Here is a 15,879-nt window from a genome sequence, read left to right as displayed (position 1 = left end):
ACTCTAACTGAGGACGAGTGGCGCTGTTTTTACTGGACAATAATACAGATATCTCCTTTTATGACACGAGTCTTCACAACATATCGGACAACAGAGACCAGAAAGGACCATTATCTTTGCCCCTATGTCAGTATCAGGGTAAGTTCACTCAATGTATTTGAGTCCTTTCTTCCTGGGAATCATGATAGGGAACCTTGTCCTATATACACAGGACACACCAGGAGACCATTCATTTTCCTTGCGTCTCTTCAATCACAAACGACTCTGATAAAACGCTCCATACAGCCGAATTGTGTTGATAATATTTTATTTTAAAGTCTGTCCCTCTCTTGCTAACTCCTTCCAGTCTGGAGCACAAGTCATAGAAATCCTCTTATACTGAGCTTTGTAAGAACATAGCAGCCTTTTTTTCACAATAATAGAACCGTTACCGAGTGGTGACACGTACTGTACTACACGTGACATGTAAACGTCTGCACACAAGGAGACACAGAGCAATATGGCAGTAGTGACATCTGGAACGCAAGTGGACACCGAGGTGATCAGGCCTCAAGGGGGCGTCAGTGTTAGTGAGGGATGGAGACGCTAAAAGAGGTGAGAAGCGACACACCAATAACAAAATTTCTAGAACTGCTATGGATACGTAATAAGGAGCGCTAGAATGATACAAGCCTGATATACCGCTCTACATCTCCATTAAGATGGTGTCTTGTATGACTTAAAGCTGGTACATGTTTTACTAGTTAAATGGATTCCCTGAAATTAGTAACAGGGCCTGTTCTTTCTAGAAACCGCTCCACCAGTATCCCATGGACTGGGTCTGGTAGTGCAGCTCATCCTTATTCACTTAAAAAGGAGCTAAGCTGCAATACCAGACAAAGCCTACGGCCAAGAGTGGAGCTCTTCCTGGAGAAAGTAAAAGGGTCCTTTATTACTAATATTTCAAGCAACCAGGGAAACACGCTGCCTGGACTGAGAATCTGACAGTAACAATAAAATAAAAGTGTCAGGCAGTACACACAAATATAATAAAAGCATGAGGTGTGATGTTGCTTGGTTTCATGCTACATGTCAAATATATTACATTTTGACACATTTTACTTTTTTTTTTTTTGTCTGCAATGAACCAGACTAATGCTACGTTTACACGGAACGATTATGTGGCAAATTTTCGCGATAAGGATCGAATTCGAACGATAATCGTACGTGAAAACGCGGCGAACAATCGATAAATCGTTCATTTTGATCTTTTAACATGTTCATAAATCGTTGTTCGCAAAAAATTCGCCGATCGTTCCATGTAAACAGTCGTTCACTGATTTTACCTATGTGTGAGATAGGCTTAAGCGATCGCAAAATAATTTTCTGTACGATATATCGCTCCATCTAAACGCTGATCGTTAGGAGAAAAAAAAATCATTGCTTCGTAATCGTTAATCGTACCATCGGGCCAATTATCGCTCTGTGTAAACTTAGCATAATGGTGCGTTTACACAGACAGGTTTCTGATGCCAAAACCAGGAACAGACTATAAACAGAGATCAGGTCATAAAGGAAAGACTGATTTCTCCTCTTTTCAGATCCACTCCTGGCTTTGGTTTCAAGAATCTGTCAGATTTATCTGTCTGTGTAAATGCACCATAAGTACTCTCAGTGTAGAGCAGCGCTTCTCAATTCCAGTCCTCAGGCCTCACCAACAGGTCATGGTTTGAGGCTATCCCATACAAAAATCACCTGTGATCATACCTGATGCACTGACTATAATTATATCACCTGTGAAATACGAAGGAAATCCTCAAAACATGACCTGTTGATGAGGCCTGAGGACTGGAATTGAGAAGCACTAGTGTAGAGGGTGCAAAAACTATGGAACGTGTATTTAGCCACCTTAATAAAGTAACGTCCTTCTTCCAGATGTGTGCTGATGAACAGGATGCAGTGATTTTATCAGACGTAGGCTGCCACATTCAGAGAGATGGCACAGCATGTCTTGCCACCATAAATCACTCATTGGAATATAAGACACCCATTTCCTTCACATACCTGTCAAAGAATAACCTACTCCTCCTTTGAGCAACACTGATCTGCAACGTGTGACCGGTCTGACCTGTTGCTCTAGAATAGATGTCAGTTTTAGGGGTAGGGAACATTGCAGATGCAGTGTGGGATCTAGTTTCAGCCAAACAAATGTTGTGTGCGATTTTCTGTTTCACTTTTACGCTTCACTTTTACTCTACTCGTGGCAGAGATGTAGTCTGCATGGCTTACACAATTACACAGTCAGGCAGGTGTAATAGTCTGCATAAAATATATTGCTCTGTGTCTGTCTCAGTGTGTGTTGGTAAGGAAAGAACGATCTGTATACAGATACAAATGTAGAATTTTGAAGGATCTGTGCAATTGTTGTCAACTGTCCAGATGAGAAGGGAGTAGGTAAATGGAATACAGTAAATCAATATGTTCCGAGACTCTCAGGCAAGGGTTAACTGGATCTTGTCCGCAGCTGCCATTTAAAAAAATTAAACAAGACTGGTGGTAAAACAACGTCCAATTGCGATTTGAATGCAAGTTTCAGGGACTTACCAGGCGCACAGCGGTACACGGAATACCTGCTAGAAAGACATTGCACCACATGGTTCCTAAAAAACGTAGCAGCGCCACCATGTGGGCACTGTGCAAATTGCCCGGCTGTAAACCAACCCCATAAAGATGTAAAAAAAAACAAAAAAAAATAAAACAAATACCTGTCAAGGGAAGAAAGACACAATTTGCAATAGAATAAATTAGATTCTGAAAACATTTTCCTCCTTTGTACATTTCGCACCGTAAGCTTAAAGGGCTTGTGATGTCCCCTGACTCTAGTAATAGTCATTATCTGTAGACGTCTACATCACTCAGTCATGGCAGGAAAGGTGGGAGCCTGTCCCGATCTGTACATCCCTCCACTGATACCAGATGCAGTCCGTGGGGGGCACTGTGCTGTTTCATACCAGTTTTGTAGGTGCACGGTAAAAAAATATTCACACCATCTGGACGCTTTAGTAGTATACAGTCTCTATGGCTAATGCCACCGCTACACGTGAGAAAGAGTCATCCGGTCCTCCACCATGACTACGTCTATGCCAAACTGATCTATACACTGTTGGACGGTTCCTATTATGCCCTGCAGACGGCGCTCCAAGGCTTCTAGATGAGCTTCCGATAGGACTGGATAGATCGGGTCGTGACTTGTGGCAGAAATCAGAGTCGAGCGCAGGGTGCCATGCTTCAGGTGAGAGAGACGGTTCCAGGTGGAAACTCGAATACTGCAACCATAGAACAGTGTTAGTAAGAAGGCACAAAACTGCACCAAGGTAAAATTGATATAGCAGAGCTCATAGACTTACATGCAACACTGGTACAGGGGCGCCAAGATGCTGCGCTCATCCATTGATGGATTCCCAAAACTGAAAGACAAATAAATATACATACTGCAGGTTACATTGTATGTATGTATATATATATATATATATATATATATATATATATTTATATATATATAGCTGCTTCCTTCTATAACCCTCCGCCTATTCGGAAAGCAGTGAAGTCACCTCTTCATTTAAATCAATAGGAATCATGAAAACTGCAGCACAATGTGCAGACCATTGAATCGTATAAACAGGGCTGATAATGTAGTAAGGGATTAACCCTGTCATTGTCACCATCCTGTGAACGCAAGTTACCCTTACTCACAAGTTCCTCTATAAACCTCAACCCATGGACTTTGGCAACAAGCTGCAATTACCTAGGATCAGTCCCTCGTACGACTAAAGCCTTGACAATTACACACAATACGTGGAATCACTAGAGATCTGTAGACTTGACCTCAGGCGAATCCATCAGTTGTAAAAGAGTGTGTGTAAAAAGAGATGTGTCAGTCAAGGGAGCAGCAGCGGAGACTCATCTATATAAATGTATACCAAGTTCCTTTTTGAACTTCAAAAGATGTTATCAAAGGGGGAAGAAACGTATATGTGGCAAGCAGTGAGGTAGAAATAAAGAAGAACCTATACTCACCTGCCCCTGATTCCCCCACACCACTGTGCTAAAACTCCTGGTCCCCTCTTACTTCCCAACAATGTGCTGTCTTCACAGGCACTGCCCTGCTAAACCAAACACTGATGAAGACAAGACACCGCTGTGGCCTGTGATTGGCTGGAGGGGGCAACTAGAGAGTAACCAAGAAAACTGGGAGTGACAGAAGGAGCTGCAGGGGATCAGGGGCAGGTGAGTATAGGTTTTCATTTTTACCCCAATCATAACATTTACTTTATATTCCCCTGGATAACACCTTAAAGTGTACCTATCATTGAAAAACTACTGCAGGTATATTGTTCTCTTCTGACATGTGCGGTCAACGGCACTCCCAGAAGCGCCATATACAGCATTATAAGTGTATTACAATGTGGTCTTAGTAAGGATGAATATCTATGAGACCAGAAGTTCGCCATGCACACTGACCTCTTGGCATTGTCCAGTAGTATCAGCATACTGGCTCCCTCATCGTCCTGGAAACTTTCGTAGTGATGGCGATCTGCATTTCCAATCAGATAATCAAAGATGGCGGTATCAATAATATCAAGAAGTCTGGGTCCTGCGTCATAAGGAGGAGTCTTCTTCACAGCATCACAATAACTTTCATCATATTCCCACCTGGTAGAAATGCATGTCAGTCACTGAAGATTGAAGACTGAAGGAGAAATGTAAGGAAGGGAACCAGACCCGTCCTATATCTTACCTCGCCAGCTTGCCTTCTCTATATGTTCTGCCCCAGGGATGTCTGTGCTTCTGGAGAGGCCAAACATCGGGAAGCCAGAGAGTAACTGAGCCCTCCATTATCTCCCTCTCAGCACAGGCGGGCTCCGTTTCTCGGCAGTAGTAACACTTCCCATAGAAGCAAGTGTTATTCCCTGCGAGACACCAACCAAAAATATATCTCTGTATATGTATATCACAAAGCCACACATAGCACGGGTCACACCCATAAAGTGCCTTAACAGGAATGATGGGGGTTGTAGTCCATACTTACCTTGCTTTAGAAAGGTGCTCAGCAGCTGCTCAGTAGCTACAGGTTTAATCTCCGTGATAAGATTCACGTATCGGCCGACGACCAACGGGGCTCGTCTGAAGCCAAGAATCCTATCAAAGTGGAAAACACAAGGTAATTTTTTTTCAAAAAGTTTTTATTAAAGTTTATTTTTCATTTTGTTATATTATGTATTGTTGTAAATCTATAAATAATTCAAATTTATTCTAAACTGCCCAGAAGATTCGGAACCTTCACAGTTATAGAGGTCAGAGGTCAGGTTACAGGGGAAAATTCCCTTATGAACCTACCCCAGCTTATATCTCACAGTCATGGAGACAACGACAGGCACTTGTGTAAAATGAAACCGATTTCTTTATTGTAGTGCAACGCATTTCGGGGGTCTACCGTTCTCCCTTTATTAGGCATCATGATCATCAGGTTGCCTGATGAAGGGGGCAGTAGACCCCTAAAAGGTGAGAGTGTAATGTCATAATAATAATAATATTTATTTATTTGTATAGCGCCAATAGATTCTGCCGTGCTGTCATGTTCGTGTTTACTATTGTTAAGAAATGTATTGTGCACCATATGTCACAGGGGCCGGACAGCAAAGATCAGCGGCATCCACTTACCTATCCAGGTGGAAGGCAGCCACCTCAGCATTATGCCGGTCGTAGCCAGCGTACGGTTCTCCCTCCACCACATAGTCTCTGCTGTATCTGTAAACCAGTAGATGCATTGTAAGCAGAATGTATCAAGTATGGAAGAACTATGAACAGCTAGGAGGAGAATTTATTATGTATCCCGAAATATCAAGTTGTCAGATACAAAATCCCCCCCCCCCCCCCCCGAATCTTCACTTGGCAACAGTGACACCAACCTGCTGAGCTCTTACCTTTTTGGCTTGAAGACGACTTTCTGTCCACCATCCAGGACTAGCAAGGCTTTGAGCTGTGTTCCCTTGTAGCCCACATCTGCCCTTATGATCTTCTTGGTGGCCATGGCATGCAGGACAGCTCCCATCTCTGGAGTATCTTCAGGATACACCTCTCTAGGGACGACCCACTGAGATGCAATTTCCCAAGGAGACTGTAGGGTGTGCTCCAGCCGGGAGTCCATGGTAAGCCGCAGGCCGGACATCATACGCTGGAAGGACAGCTGGTCTTGTCTTTGTGCCGCAGAGGTCTCCAATCTGTCCAGCAGGAGAAGTTTAGTAAGGACTAAAATGACCAGCAGCAAAGCCAGGACCACGACTCGCTGCTTCAGCTTCATGATGACCCAGAGATGTGGGCTACCAGTGAGAACGGCCGAGGCTACACATACAGGACATCACTGGGCGGGATCCTCAGGGGGACCTAAGGAACAGATGAAGACATTGAGACTACTGCCTGCTGGGAAGGCACATACAGAGGTTACTACCACTCTTCAGGTTACACCTCAATGACAGCTTTGGCAGGCATGTCTCACATTTTGCAACTCCAAGTCAAATATCCTCTCAGACCCTTCACTGTCAAGTCTGTATAGCATACCTATTGTTTCAGGAGACACCTGACAGGTCAAAGTGACTGGTGCCCACAGCAGGGGTTCAGAATCCGAAGACCCCTACAAAGCATTGTGCTCCTTGGGTTGTGATCAGCGCTCCCTGGGGAGCCATTCAAAATCAAAGAAAGTTTATGAGCTTGTAGGGATTATCTGCCAAAGATTTGAAGCCAAAGCCAGGAATGGATTTGAAAAGTCTTTCCTTTATGACCTGATCTGTGTTTATAGTCTGTCCCTGGCTTTGGCTTTAAATCTTTGGCAGATAATCTGTCTGTGTAAATGGATCCTTACACTACTACATCTGCATCCTCAAGGATCAGCCAAAGGGAACAACACTTCAGCCCCTTCCCTTCAACAATCAGCTTGCATCAACATCCACAACCCCAACGATCCAATATTCTAACACGTCAAAAGTTTCTGAAAGTACAGAAACACTTTACTATAGTGTATCAGACCTTTAGTTTTACTTAGTACTATTATTAAAAGTGTTACTGTCTCTTTAAGAAAACTTCACATATCAAAAGTTTTGATCAGTCAAGGTTTAGGTGTTCAAACCCCCCATGAGTGCTAGAAGGAACAAGGAGAAGTGCATGGCTTGGCACTTCTCTCCCTGTCTTGCTGCAGGACTTGGGTTCTATAGTAAGACTATGGAGCCCATACTATGCAAGGTATTGCAGATAGTGAAGTGAAGCAGCTCCCAGACCAACTTTTGTGTGACCTGTCAAAAGTTCTTTTTTTAAAGTGACAGTAACACTTTTGATACTTTTGCTTATATAGATATGTAAGGGAATTGCTGAGAAGAGTTGCAGTATTACATGGCCACCATTAAAATGAACAAGCAATGATATAAAACATGGTACCACCAGGTCCTGCAGAGCAAAGGATGTAACTATATACACTGGCCGCTGTGGGAGCGGTTTGGACCCCTCCAATGACCATATATAAGCTACAAACTTGTCGTGATTGGGTTAGGCCCATAAAGCAGTGAATTAAGTAATAATATTCTATTCAATTACAGCTCCGCTACTGTGCATGGCCGGGGTAACAAGTTCAAGCCAGTCCTGAGGCAACAGGCGCATGTACGGGCGGAACTATGATCTGCAGCGCCCCATAGCAAATTCCTTTATTCAGATGTAATTCACACATGTCATGTCTGTATAGAGCCATAGGGGGAGATTTATCAAACATGGTGTAAAGTGAAAGCGGCTCAGTTGCCCCTAGTAACCAATCAGATTCCACCTTTCATTCCTTACAGACTCTTTGGAAAATAAAAGGTGGAATCTGATCTGTCTCATGGGCTCCATTCTATGGTCAGGCAGATTCCGCCATCCGCCCAAAGAATGAACATTATGGACTCTATAATGGATTCTATGGGACTGTATCTGCAGCAAGTTATCCGTGTGATTTCCGTAGTGTGAACATACCCTTAGAGATTATAATACAGAAGGTTAGCCAATAACATGCATCCCTTCTCATGTACAAATGTAGTAACAAGAGTCTAGAATGTAAAACTAGCCGATGCCAAGACAGGAGAATTTAAAGAGGGGATGTGCCAATATGGAGACCGTGTCTGATCACTGGGGGGTCCCACATCCTCCAATTGACTATATACCTAGAATATAGATAATACACTATATATATATATATATATATATATATATATATATATATACACACACCACCCTCTTACTAGGTTTAGATTCGAGGTTGGGCCAGTAAATGAAATGCAAGGGTGAGTGTAAAATAAATCATATATTGTCAGCGAGGATTTTTGCCTTTAAAATTGTTATAAGAAGGTATAAAGGAGGCAGAATATTGAATCAATTTCAACAACAGAAACTTGAAGCATACTTACCACACTCTGATCTCTTACACACACAGGTCTTCCATCCACATGTCTACACACACAGGTCTTCCATCCACATGGCTTCCATCCACATGTCTCCTGCCTCCTCTTGACTTCTTTCTGTCACCTCCTCACATCTTTAATACCCATTATCCTCCATTGTTTCCTCTTATACTCGCAGACGCCCCACCTCTACTTCGTTAGAAAGAACCCCTCTGATCATAGACGTATTGTAAGTTGGTCTTCATTGTTATTTTGCATATGTAAAACACTCTACCTGTGACACCATGTGACCATCTGATGAGAAAATCTGGGCAAACAATAGGTATTTAGCATACGTGGACTCCAGATATGCAACAATACACATAGTCCTCCATCTTAATTCCAATAAATAGGTATGTTATATAATATATTAAATATGGCCTGCTATAAGATATATACTTTCTAAGGTCTGTAAGAAACGTACCTTAAAAAATACACATTTTATAACAGGAGACATGGAAGACCTGCGTGTGTAAGACATGTGGATGGAAGACCTGCGTGTGTAAGACATGTGGATGGAAGACCTGCGTGTGTAAGACATGTGGATGGAAGACCTGCGTGCGTAAGACATGTGGATGGAAGACCTGCGTGTGTAAGACATGTGGATGGAAGACCTGCGTGCGTAAGACATGTGGATGGAAGACCTGCGTGCGTAAGACATGTGGATGGAAGACCTGCGTGTGTAAGACATGTGGATGGAAGACCTGCGTGTGTAAGACATGTGGATGGAAGACCTGCGTGTGTAAGACATGTGGATGGAAGACCTGCGTGTGTAAGACATGTGGATGGAAGACCTGCGTGTGTAAGACATGTGGATGGAAGACCTGCGTGTGTAAGACATGTGGATGCAAGACCTGCGTGTGTAAGACATGTGGATGGAAGACCTGCGTGTGTAAGACATGTGGATGGAAGACCTGCGTGTGTAAGACATGTGGATGGAAGACCTGCGTGTGTAAGACATGTGGATGGAAGACCTGCGTGTGTAAGACATGTAGATGGAAGACCTGCGTGCGTAAGACATGTGGATGGAAGACCTGCGTGCGTAAGACATGTGGATGGAAGACCTGCGTGTGTAAGACATGTGGATGGAAGACCTGCGTGTGTAAGACATGTGGATGCAAGACCTGCGGGCTTCGGGCGCTAATATCTTCGTGACCCGACTGGCTCAGGAAGCGGGACCCGGCGGGATCACGCAAGTATAGGGGGCTCTAACGGGGATCGGGAGCCTGGCACCCCGGCACGGGGGGTGACAGGTCTCCTTTAAGGACAAGTCTCTAAGTGTAATCATGTACAGTCAGGTGAGCTAGATTCCAAATAGAATTTTTTTCCTTTGTTGTATTTTCCCCCAAACACCTGTACAGTGAGCTGGAGCTGGTGAGAGATACATTACCAGCTGAATGGACTGATAATGTCGTCGCCATTGTGAGGCTAATGTACATGGGGATCTTTTGTTATTGTATTTGTGGACAGTCACACCTCTCTGTGAATGTGGCAGACGGTAAACAAGACTCCCTCTCCTGTACTCATTCTGGTGGCCAACTATTGCATACTTTTGACATTTTTTTTATCTTGCATTTGTCTCAATGGCAACTAATGTAGTGATTATTTTTAAAGGAGAAATCCCGCTAAAATTTTTATTAAAGTATTGTATTGCCCCCCAAAAGTTATACAAATTACCAATATACACTTATTACAGGAAATGCTTATAAACTGCTTTTTTCCCTGCACTTACTACTGCATCAAAGCTTCACTTCCTGGATAACATGGTGATGTCACTTCCTGGATAAAATGGTGATGTCACGACCCGACTCCCAGAGCTGTACGGGCTGTGGCTGCTGGAGAGGATGATGGCAGGAGGACACTGAGGGACACAGGGCACTGGAGGGACACTGAGCATCCCTGTGCCATCATCCTCTCCAGCAGCCACAGCCCGCACAGCTCTGGGAATCGGGTCATGACATCACCATTTTATCCAGGAAGTGACATCACCATTTTATCCAGGAAGTAAAGCCTTGATGCAGTAGTAAGTGCAGGGAAAAAAGCAGTTTATAAGCATTTTCCGTAATAAGTGTATATTGGTAATTTGTATAACATTTGGGGAGCAATACAGTACTTTAATACAAATTTTCACCTGACTTCTCCTTTAAATGTGGTGATATAAGGGTATGGAAAGTAGCTTTAAAGGGAACCTGTCACCCCCCGTGCCGGGGTGACAGGCTCCCGCCCCCCCGTTAGAGACCCCTATACTTACCTCATCCCGCCGGGTCCCGCTTCTGGAGGTGGTCGGGTGATGAGGATCCAAGCCGCTGCAGCCCGGCGCGCGCGCTGAGAGATGAGTCCAACGCTCATAGAGAATGACGGAGCGCTGGACTCTCCTGTCATTCTCTATGGGTGTTGGACTCATCTCTCAGCGCGCGCGCCGGGCTGCAGCGGCTGAGATCTCCGGGACCCGACCACCTCCAGAAGCGGGACCCGGCGGGATGAGGTAAGTATAGGGGTCTCTAACGGGGGGTCGGGAGCCTGTCACCCTGGCACGGGGGGTGACAGGTTCCCTTTAAGTCTGTATTTTTGGTTTTTACTTGTATTGCCTTTTCGTGCCACGTGTAATGTCTGCTTCAACAAACAGATACAGTTTCTTGTTGTTGAGTTTCTAAAGGTCTTTCCACAAGGTCTGTTTCAAACAAAATGTCTTCCTTTAAAATCTGTTCAGTTTGCCTTTTTAGGCTATGTTCACACTTTGTAAGAGACCGGTATGTATACCGGTCGGATGATCTTTAGTGTGTCTGAAATCGGATGTGGGCGCATCAGTGCGTGCCCGCATCCGAATTCCCCACTGCTCACAATGGAGCGTGCGGACAGAACTAACGGGGTTTTCTGCGGCCGCTATTCATTGAATAGTGGCCGTAGAAAACTGACATGTCAGTTTCTTGTGGCGCTGCTAGGGATCCCGGCCATAGTGTATACTATGGGGGACATGTATGAAAAGGCATAAATGCCTCTTTTAGGTGCAGATGGGGCAAATCGGCGTAAAAATATTTGCAAATTGTATTTTTTTCCCATCTTTCCCATCTTCGTGTGCGGCAGCACGCAGAGGGGCGCGGCAGCACGCAGAGGGGCTGCAGCCTCTGCGTGCACCGCATTTATTATTTTTCCTTCCAGATTTATTAGCTGCTGTTTGTCCTGCAAGAGATGTTTTCTTTTCAGTCTGACACAGTGCTCTCTGCTGCCACCTCTGTCTGAGACAGGAACTGTCCAGAGCAGTATCTATATACTGGAATTAAGATGGAGGACTATGTATATTGTTGCATATCTGGAGTCCACGCATGCTAAATACCCATTGTTTGCCAAGATTCTCGCATCAGATGGTCACTTGGTGTCACAGGTAGAGTGTTTTACATATGCAAAATAACAATGAAGATGAACTGACAACATGTCTATGATTAGAGGGGTTCTCTATAATGAAGTAGAGGCGGGACGTCTGCAAGAATAGGAGGAAACAATGGAGGATGATGGGTTTAAAGGAAGTGAGGATGGCTCAGTAAGGAGGTCACAAGAAATCAGGGGGAGGCAGGAGACGTGTGGATGGAAAACCTGTGTGTGTAAGAGATCAGAGTGTGCGTGAAATTTCTGTTGTTGGAATTGATGTAATATCCTAGTTTTGTGTAATGTTTCTTCGGTTATTGTTGATTTGTATTATATTTATGTAATTATTATTTCTTTCTGCCTCCTTTATACCTTCTTATAACAAGTATAAAGGCAAAATTCCTCCCTAACAATATATGATTTATTTAACACTTGCTCTTGTATTTCATTTACTGGCCCAACCTAGACCCAGTAAGAGGGTGGTGTGTGTGCGTTTGTATATATGTTTATTCAAGGTATATATTTATATATACAAAATAATGTTTCTTACAGCAGCTCCACTCAGTCTCTGCTGGACTGATGGAGATAGCTGAGCACTGGACTATTCTCATCAGTCCTATAGACTGACAATGGAGTGGTGATCAGGTATGCGTGCCCTTACTCTATTCCAAGTGTCCTCTGCACCTGCTCCACTTCAGACCTTCTTCTATACAGGTGCCTTAAACTGTATTCACTACATTCCATGTGAGGTCTGACTGGTGATTTGTACAGAGAAAACCCCATCTTCTTGTAATCATTAGACCAAGATTTTATTAGCCTTGGCAGCAGCTGCCTGGCACTGGTCGCTTGGAGTTGTGGCTCTCCTTCTACAAAGAAACTACAAGTTAGCTCCATATGAAGTAACAATAGCCGAGTGTTACAAAGGGTTGTGCTGCAAGAACGCCCTCTCATTGCTCAGATCATATTCTTATATTTGAGTCTCAAGAAAACCAGATAACCGTCATTTGTAAGAAAGAGATCAAGTACCAGATAGCAGTGCGGAAGCGATGGGGTCAGACATGTCTGATGTAGAGACTGTGCTAGATATCATACACGCCTGGCACTGCCTATCTCTCTGCTGTAGAAACTGATAAGCAGCGACTATGGTGGCTGTAAGGATTCCTATGATAAGGAAATTATTTACTAAGTATCACCTACCTACCATGTACACAGCAAGCCCCCTCCGTATGGCAGTGTCCTCTACCAGCAGGATAATGCCCTGGGCTCATTGTTCAGGAATGATTGGACTCGGGCTGCATGAAGCACCAGACTGCTTGATCTTAAAGGAGTTTTCTGATGTCAGAATGAATATTCTATTTAGTATAATGAAGAATTACAGGTTGTTTTTTTTATATACTTTCAGTTTACATGATCTCTATAATTGTAAAGGAACCTTCATTGATCCACTAGTGCATTGGGAGCGTTCCTCAACCTGCCTCCCGGCTCATACTTCTGGCCTCCGATGAATACGCATAAGTAGGCAGAGGTGTATGAGCCAGCAAGCGGGATGGTGCACTGAGGCGCCGAGGACCGCTGCCAGACACCAAAATAACTCATTTGCTTTGGCTCTAATTACTCATAAAGGCGCCAAGGAGGATAAAGAGAAGATTGGCGTCGGGATCTGCCGCTCTGCCAGTACAGGTGCCCATCAGCAGGTCCTATGTACAGACCTGATGATAGATTCCCTTTAAAGGGGTACTCCAAGTGTAAAAATCACCTATCCACAGAATCGCTGGGACCCGAATCTTCACATAGGGGGCCAAGCAATTGGATACACAATTTTTACTTTAACATCCCTTTAAGATTTTCAGAAATCCAATTTGCATAAGATACCAGTGCAACTCAATGAGACCAGAAGTGCTTTGTTTTTCTAGGCATGATGGGAGTTGTAGTATTAGAACAAGTGGAGGGGCTGGAGATCAGTGCATTGCAGAGAGGGAGATGCTAAACTACAACTCCCATCATGCCCCACGAGGAGAGTGGAGCCTGGCTGTATACAGTGACTGCTGCCCATAGTTGTACTTTGAGGAGTTGCTCTTCATGCCATTGTCCCCCACTACACAATGAGTCACTGCCGTCCACTCCCAGCCCCCAGCCTGCTGCTCTACACTCACACCGCACACAACCCTATAGACTCCTCACCTGTTCACACTACCCCGCAGCAGCCGACCCTCCTCCGCCTCTCTCCTCCCGCACACGGCGCTCTACCTCCGGTTGCCAACATTACACTCTCCCTCCCCAACCAGGACACGGTGCAGCGTACGGCGGAACTGTCACCGCGACCAATCAGCGGCCGAGGCGCTGGTCAGTTGCGACCAATCAGCTTTCCAGGGAATGCCAACTGTCATACAGAGCGACCAGACCTCGTCTCATACCAGCCAATCAGAGCGAGCGTCTTAAGCTTTAGCGGAGAACCAATAGGTGCTCTCGGCTCGTTGCTTTGATTTTTTTCTGAGAAAGAACAGCCAATAGGAGGGTAGAATAATAAAAAAGCATAGTTGACTGCGTGGCTGTGCTGTGCATCTGAGGCGGCCATGTTTGTAGAGGCGACTAGATGTACATATCTATACAGACAGACCATATATATTTATTTTCCAGGCTACAACTTGTATATAAAGATTGTAGAGCTTATATATGAACTGTTCTCATCATTGTACACAGTAACCATTATTGGTTGCTATGGTCACTTTTCAGAGGCCCATTAGGAGGGTTATACACAGCAAAAAGCAAGGGATAATACTGAAAAATACTAAAGATATGGGGGGCTGCTAATTCTGGGGTTCAGACATCGGTCTGCTTAGATATAGACATGTAACTACATGAATTTCCTCATGAAATAACTTTAGCCAAGTATATTCGTGTTTCCATTTCATAATGGTACATATAATAGGGGAGATTTATCAAACATGGTGTAAAGTGAAACTGACTCAGTTGCCCCTAGCAACCAATCAGATTCCACCTTTCATTTTCCAAAGAGTCTGTGAGGAATGAAAGGTGGAATCTGATTGGTTGCCGAGGGCGACTGAGCCAGTTTCACTTCTTTGATTTATCTTTGATAAATCTTCCCCAGTGTGTATACAGGGGCGGCTCTAGGTTTTTCCGGCCCCTTGGGTGACATTGCCTCAGCGGGCCCCTCATCTATCCATCCAGCCAGCCACCCACCCATTATGCACTGATACACATATACCTCCCAACTGTCCCGAATCCACACACACCCATAGCTCCAGCACATGAGTGATGTCACTCATGCATACAGAGCAGGGAGAAGAGACACTGGAGGGTGGAGAAGCCCAGCTACAGAGGTGAGTATACGTTGTTTTTTTTTTTACTGTACAGGGGGCATTGTCCACATGGGAGAGATGAGGACTGCCTACCAGGGGGCAATGGCTACCTGAGGAGGACTTACTACCAGGGGGCAATGGTTACCTGAGGGGGGGCTTACTACTAGGGGGCAATGGCTACCTAAGGGGGGTAGGCTTACTACAAGGGGGCAATGGCAGCTGCATACTGTTTCACAACTACAACCCCCCAGCATGTCCTGACAGCTGCATACTGCTCCACAACTACAACCCCCAGCATGTCCTGACAGCTGCATACTGCTCAACTATAACCCCCAGCATGTCCTGACAGCTGCATACTGCTCAACTACAACCCCCAGCATGTCCTGACAGCTGCATACTGCTCCACAACTACAAACCCCAGCATGTCCTGACAGCTGCATACTGCTCCACAACTACAACCCCCAGCATGTCCTGACAGCTGCATACTGCTCAACTATAACCCCCAGCATGTCCTGACAGCTGCATACTGCTCAACTACAACCCCCAGCATGTCCTGACAGCTGCATACTGCTCCACAACTACAAACCCCAGCATGTCCTGACAGCTGCATACTGCTCCACAACTACAACCCCCAGCATGTCCTGACAGCTGCATACTGCTCAACTATAACCCCCAGCATGTCCTGACAGCTGCATACTGCT

The 15,879-nt window shown here is 44.7% G+C and overlaps 2 protein-coding genes across 5 annotated transcripts; one reads left to right on the top strand and one right to left on the bottom strand.

Annotated features, from left to right (window-relative positions):
- Nucleotides 1–290: 290 nt before the first annotated feature.
- On the bottom strand, nt 291–14,195 carry FAM20B (FAM20B glycosaminoglycan xylosylkinase). 4 transcript variants are annotated; one of them, XM_069981128.1, is made up of 9 exons: nt 14,040–14,195; nt 13,056–13,190; nt 5,964–6,423; nt 5,701–5,787; nt 5,069–5,178; nt 4,778–4,949; nt 4,501–4,692; nt 3,387–3,446; nt 291–3,305 (listed from the first exon to the last, which is right to left on the bottom strand). In XM_069981128.1, exons 3-9 carry the CDS (start codon nt 6,338–6,340, stop codon nt 3,074–3,076), a joined length of 1,230 nt encoding a protein of 409 aa, XP_069837229.1. In that variant the 5' UTR covers nt 6,341–6,423; nt 13,056–13,190; nt 14,040–14,195; the 3' UTR covers nt 291–3,073. The 4 variants fall into 4 exon arrangements, with proteins under 4 accessions (XP_069837229.1, XP_069837228.1, XP_069837231.1 ...); XM_069981127.1 differs by having other exon boundaries at nt 13,060–13,190; XM_069981130.1 differs by lacking the exon at nt 13,056–13,190 and adding an exon at nt 12,520–12,724.
- On the top strand, nt 6,342–9,650 carry LOC138800089 (keratin-associated protein 9-2-like). The gene is made up of 2 exons (XM_069981896.1): nt 6,342–6,365; nt 8,946–9,650. The coding sequence occupies exons 1-2, from the start codon at nt 6,342–6,344 to the stop codon at nt 9,648–9,650; spliced, it is 729 nt and encodes a 242-aa protein (XP_069837997.1).
- Nucleotides 14,196–15,879: the final 1,684 nt, after the last annotated feature.

This window comes from Dendropsophus ebraccatus, chromosome 8 (genome assembly GCF_027789765.1).
Source record: "Dendropsophus ebraccatus isolate aDenEbr1 chromosome 8, aDenEbr1.pat, whole genome shotgun sequence".
In the NCBI taxonomy this organism is placed as follows: domain Eukaryota; kingdom Metazoa; phylum Chordata; class Amphibia; order Anura; family Hylidae; genus Dendropsophus; species Dendropsophus ebraccatus.
Note: the sequence above shows the minus strand (reverse complement) of the source record. Positions and strands in the feature narration are given on the sequence as shown.

Bases quoted from the DNA above. Each gene is read 5' to 3' on its own strand.
- FAM20B (XM_069981128.1), bottom strand. From the start codon at position 6,340: ATGAAGCTGAAGCAGCGAGTCGTGGTCCTGGCTTTGCTGCTGGTCATT. The intron at 5,788-5,963 runs GTAAGAGCTCAG...ACTGGTTTACAG, and splicing joins GTCGTCTTCAAGCCAAAAAG to ATACAGCAGAGACTATGTGG. The intron at 3,447-4,500 runs GTCAGTGTGCAT...TTTGTCTTTCAG, and splicing joins CTACTGGACAATGCCAAGAG to TTTTGGGAATCCATCAATGG.
- LOC138800089 (XM_069981896.1), top strand. From the start codon at position 6,342: ATGACCCAGAGATGTGGGCTACCA. The intron at 6,366-8,945 runs GTGAGAACGGCC...ATTTTATAACAG, and splicing joins CCCAGAGATGTGGGCTACCA to GAGACATGGAAGACCTGCGT.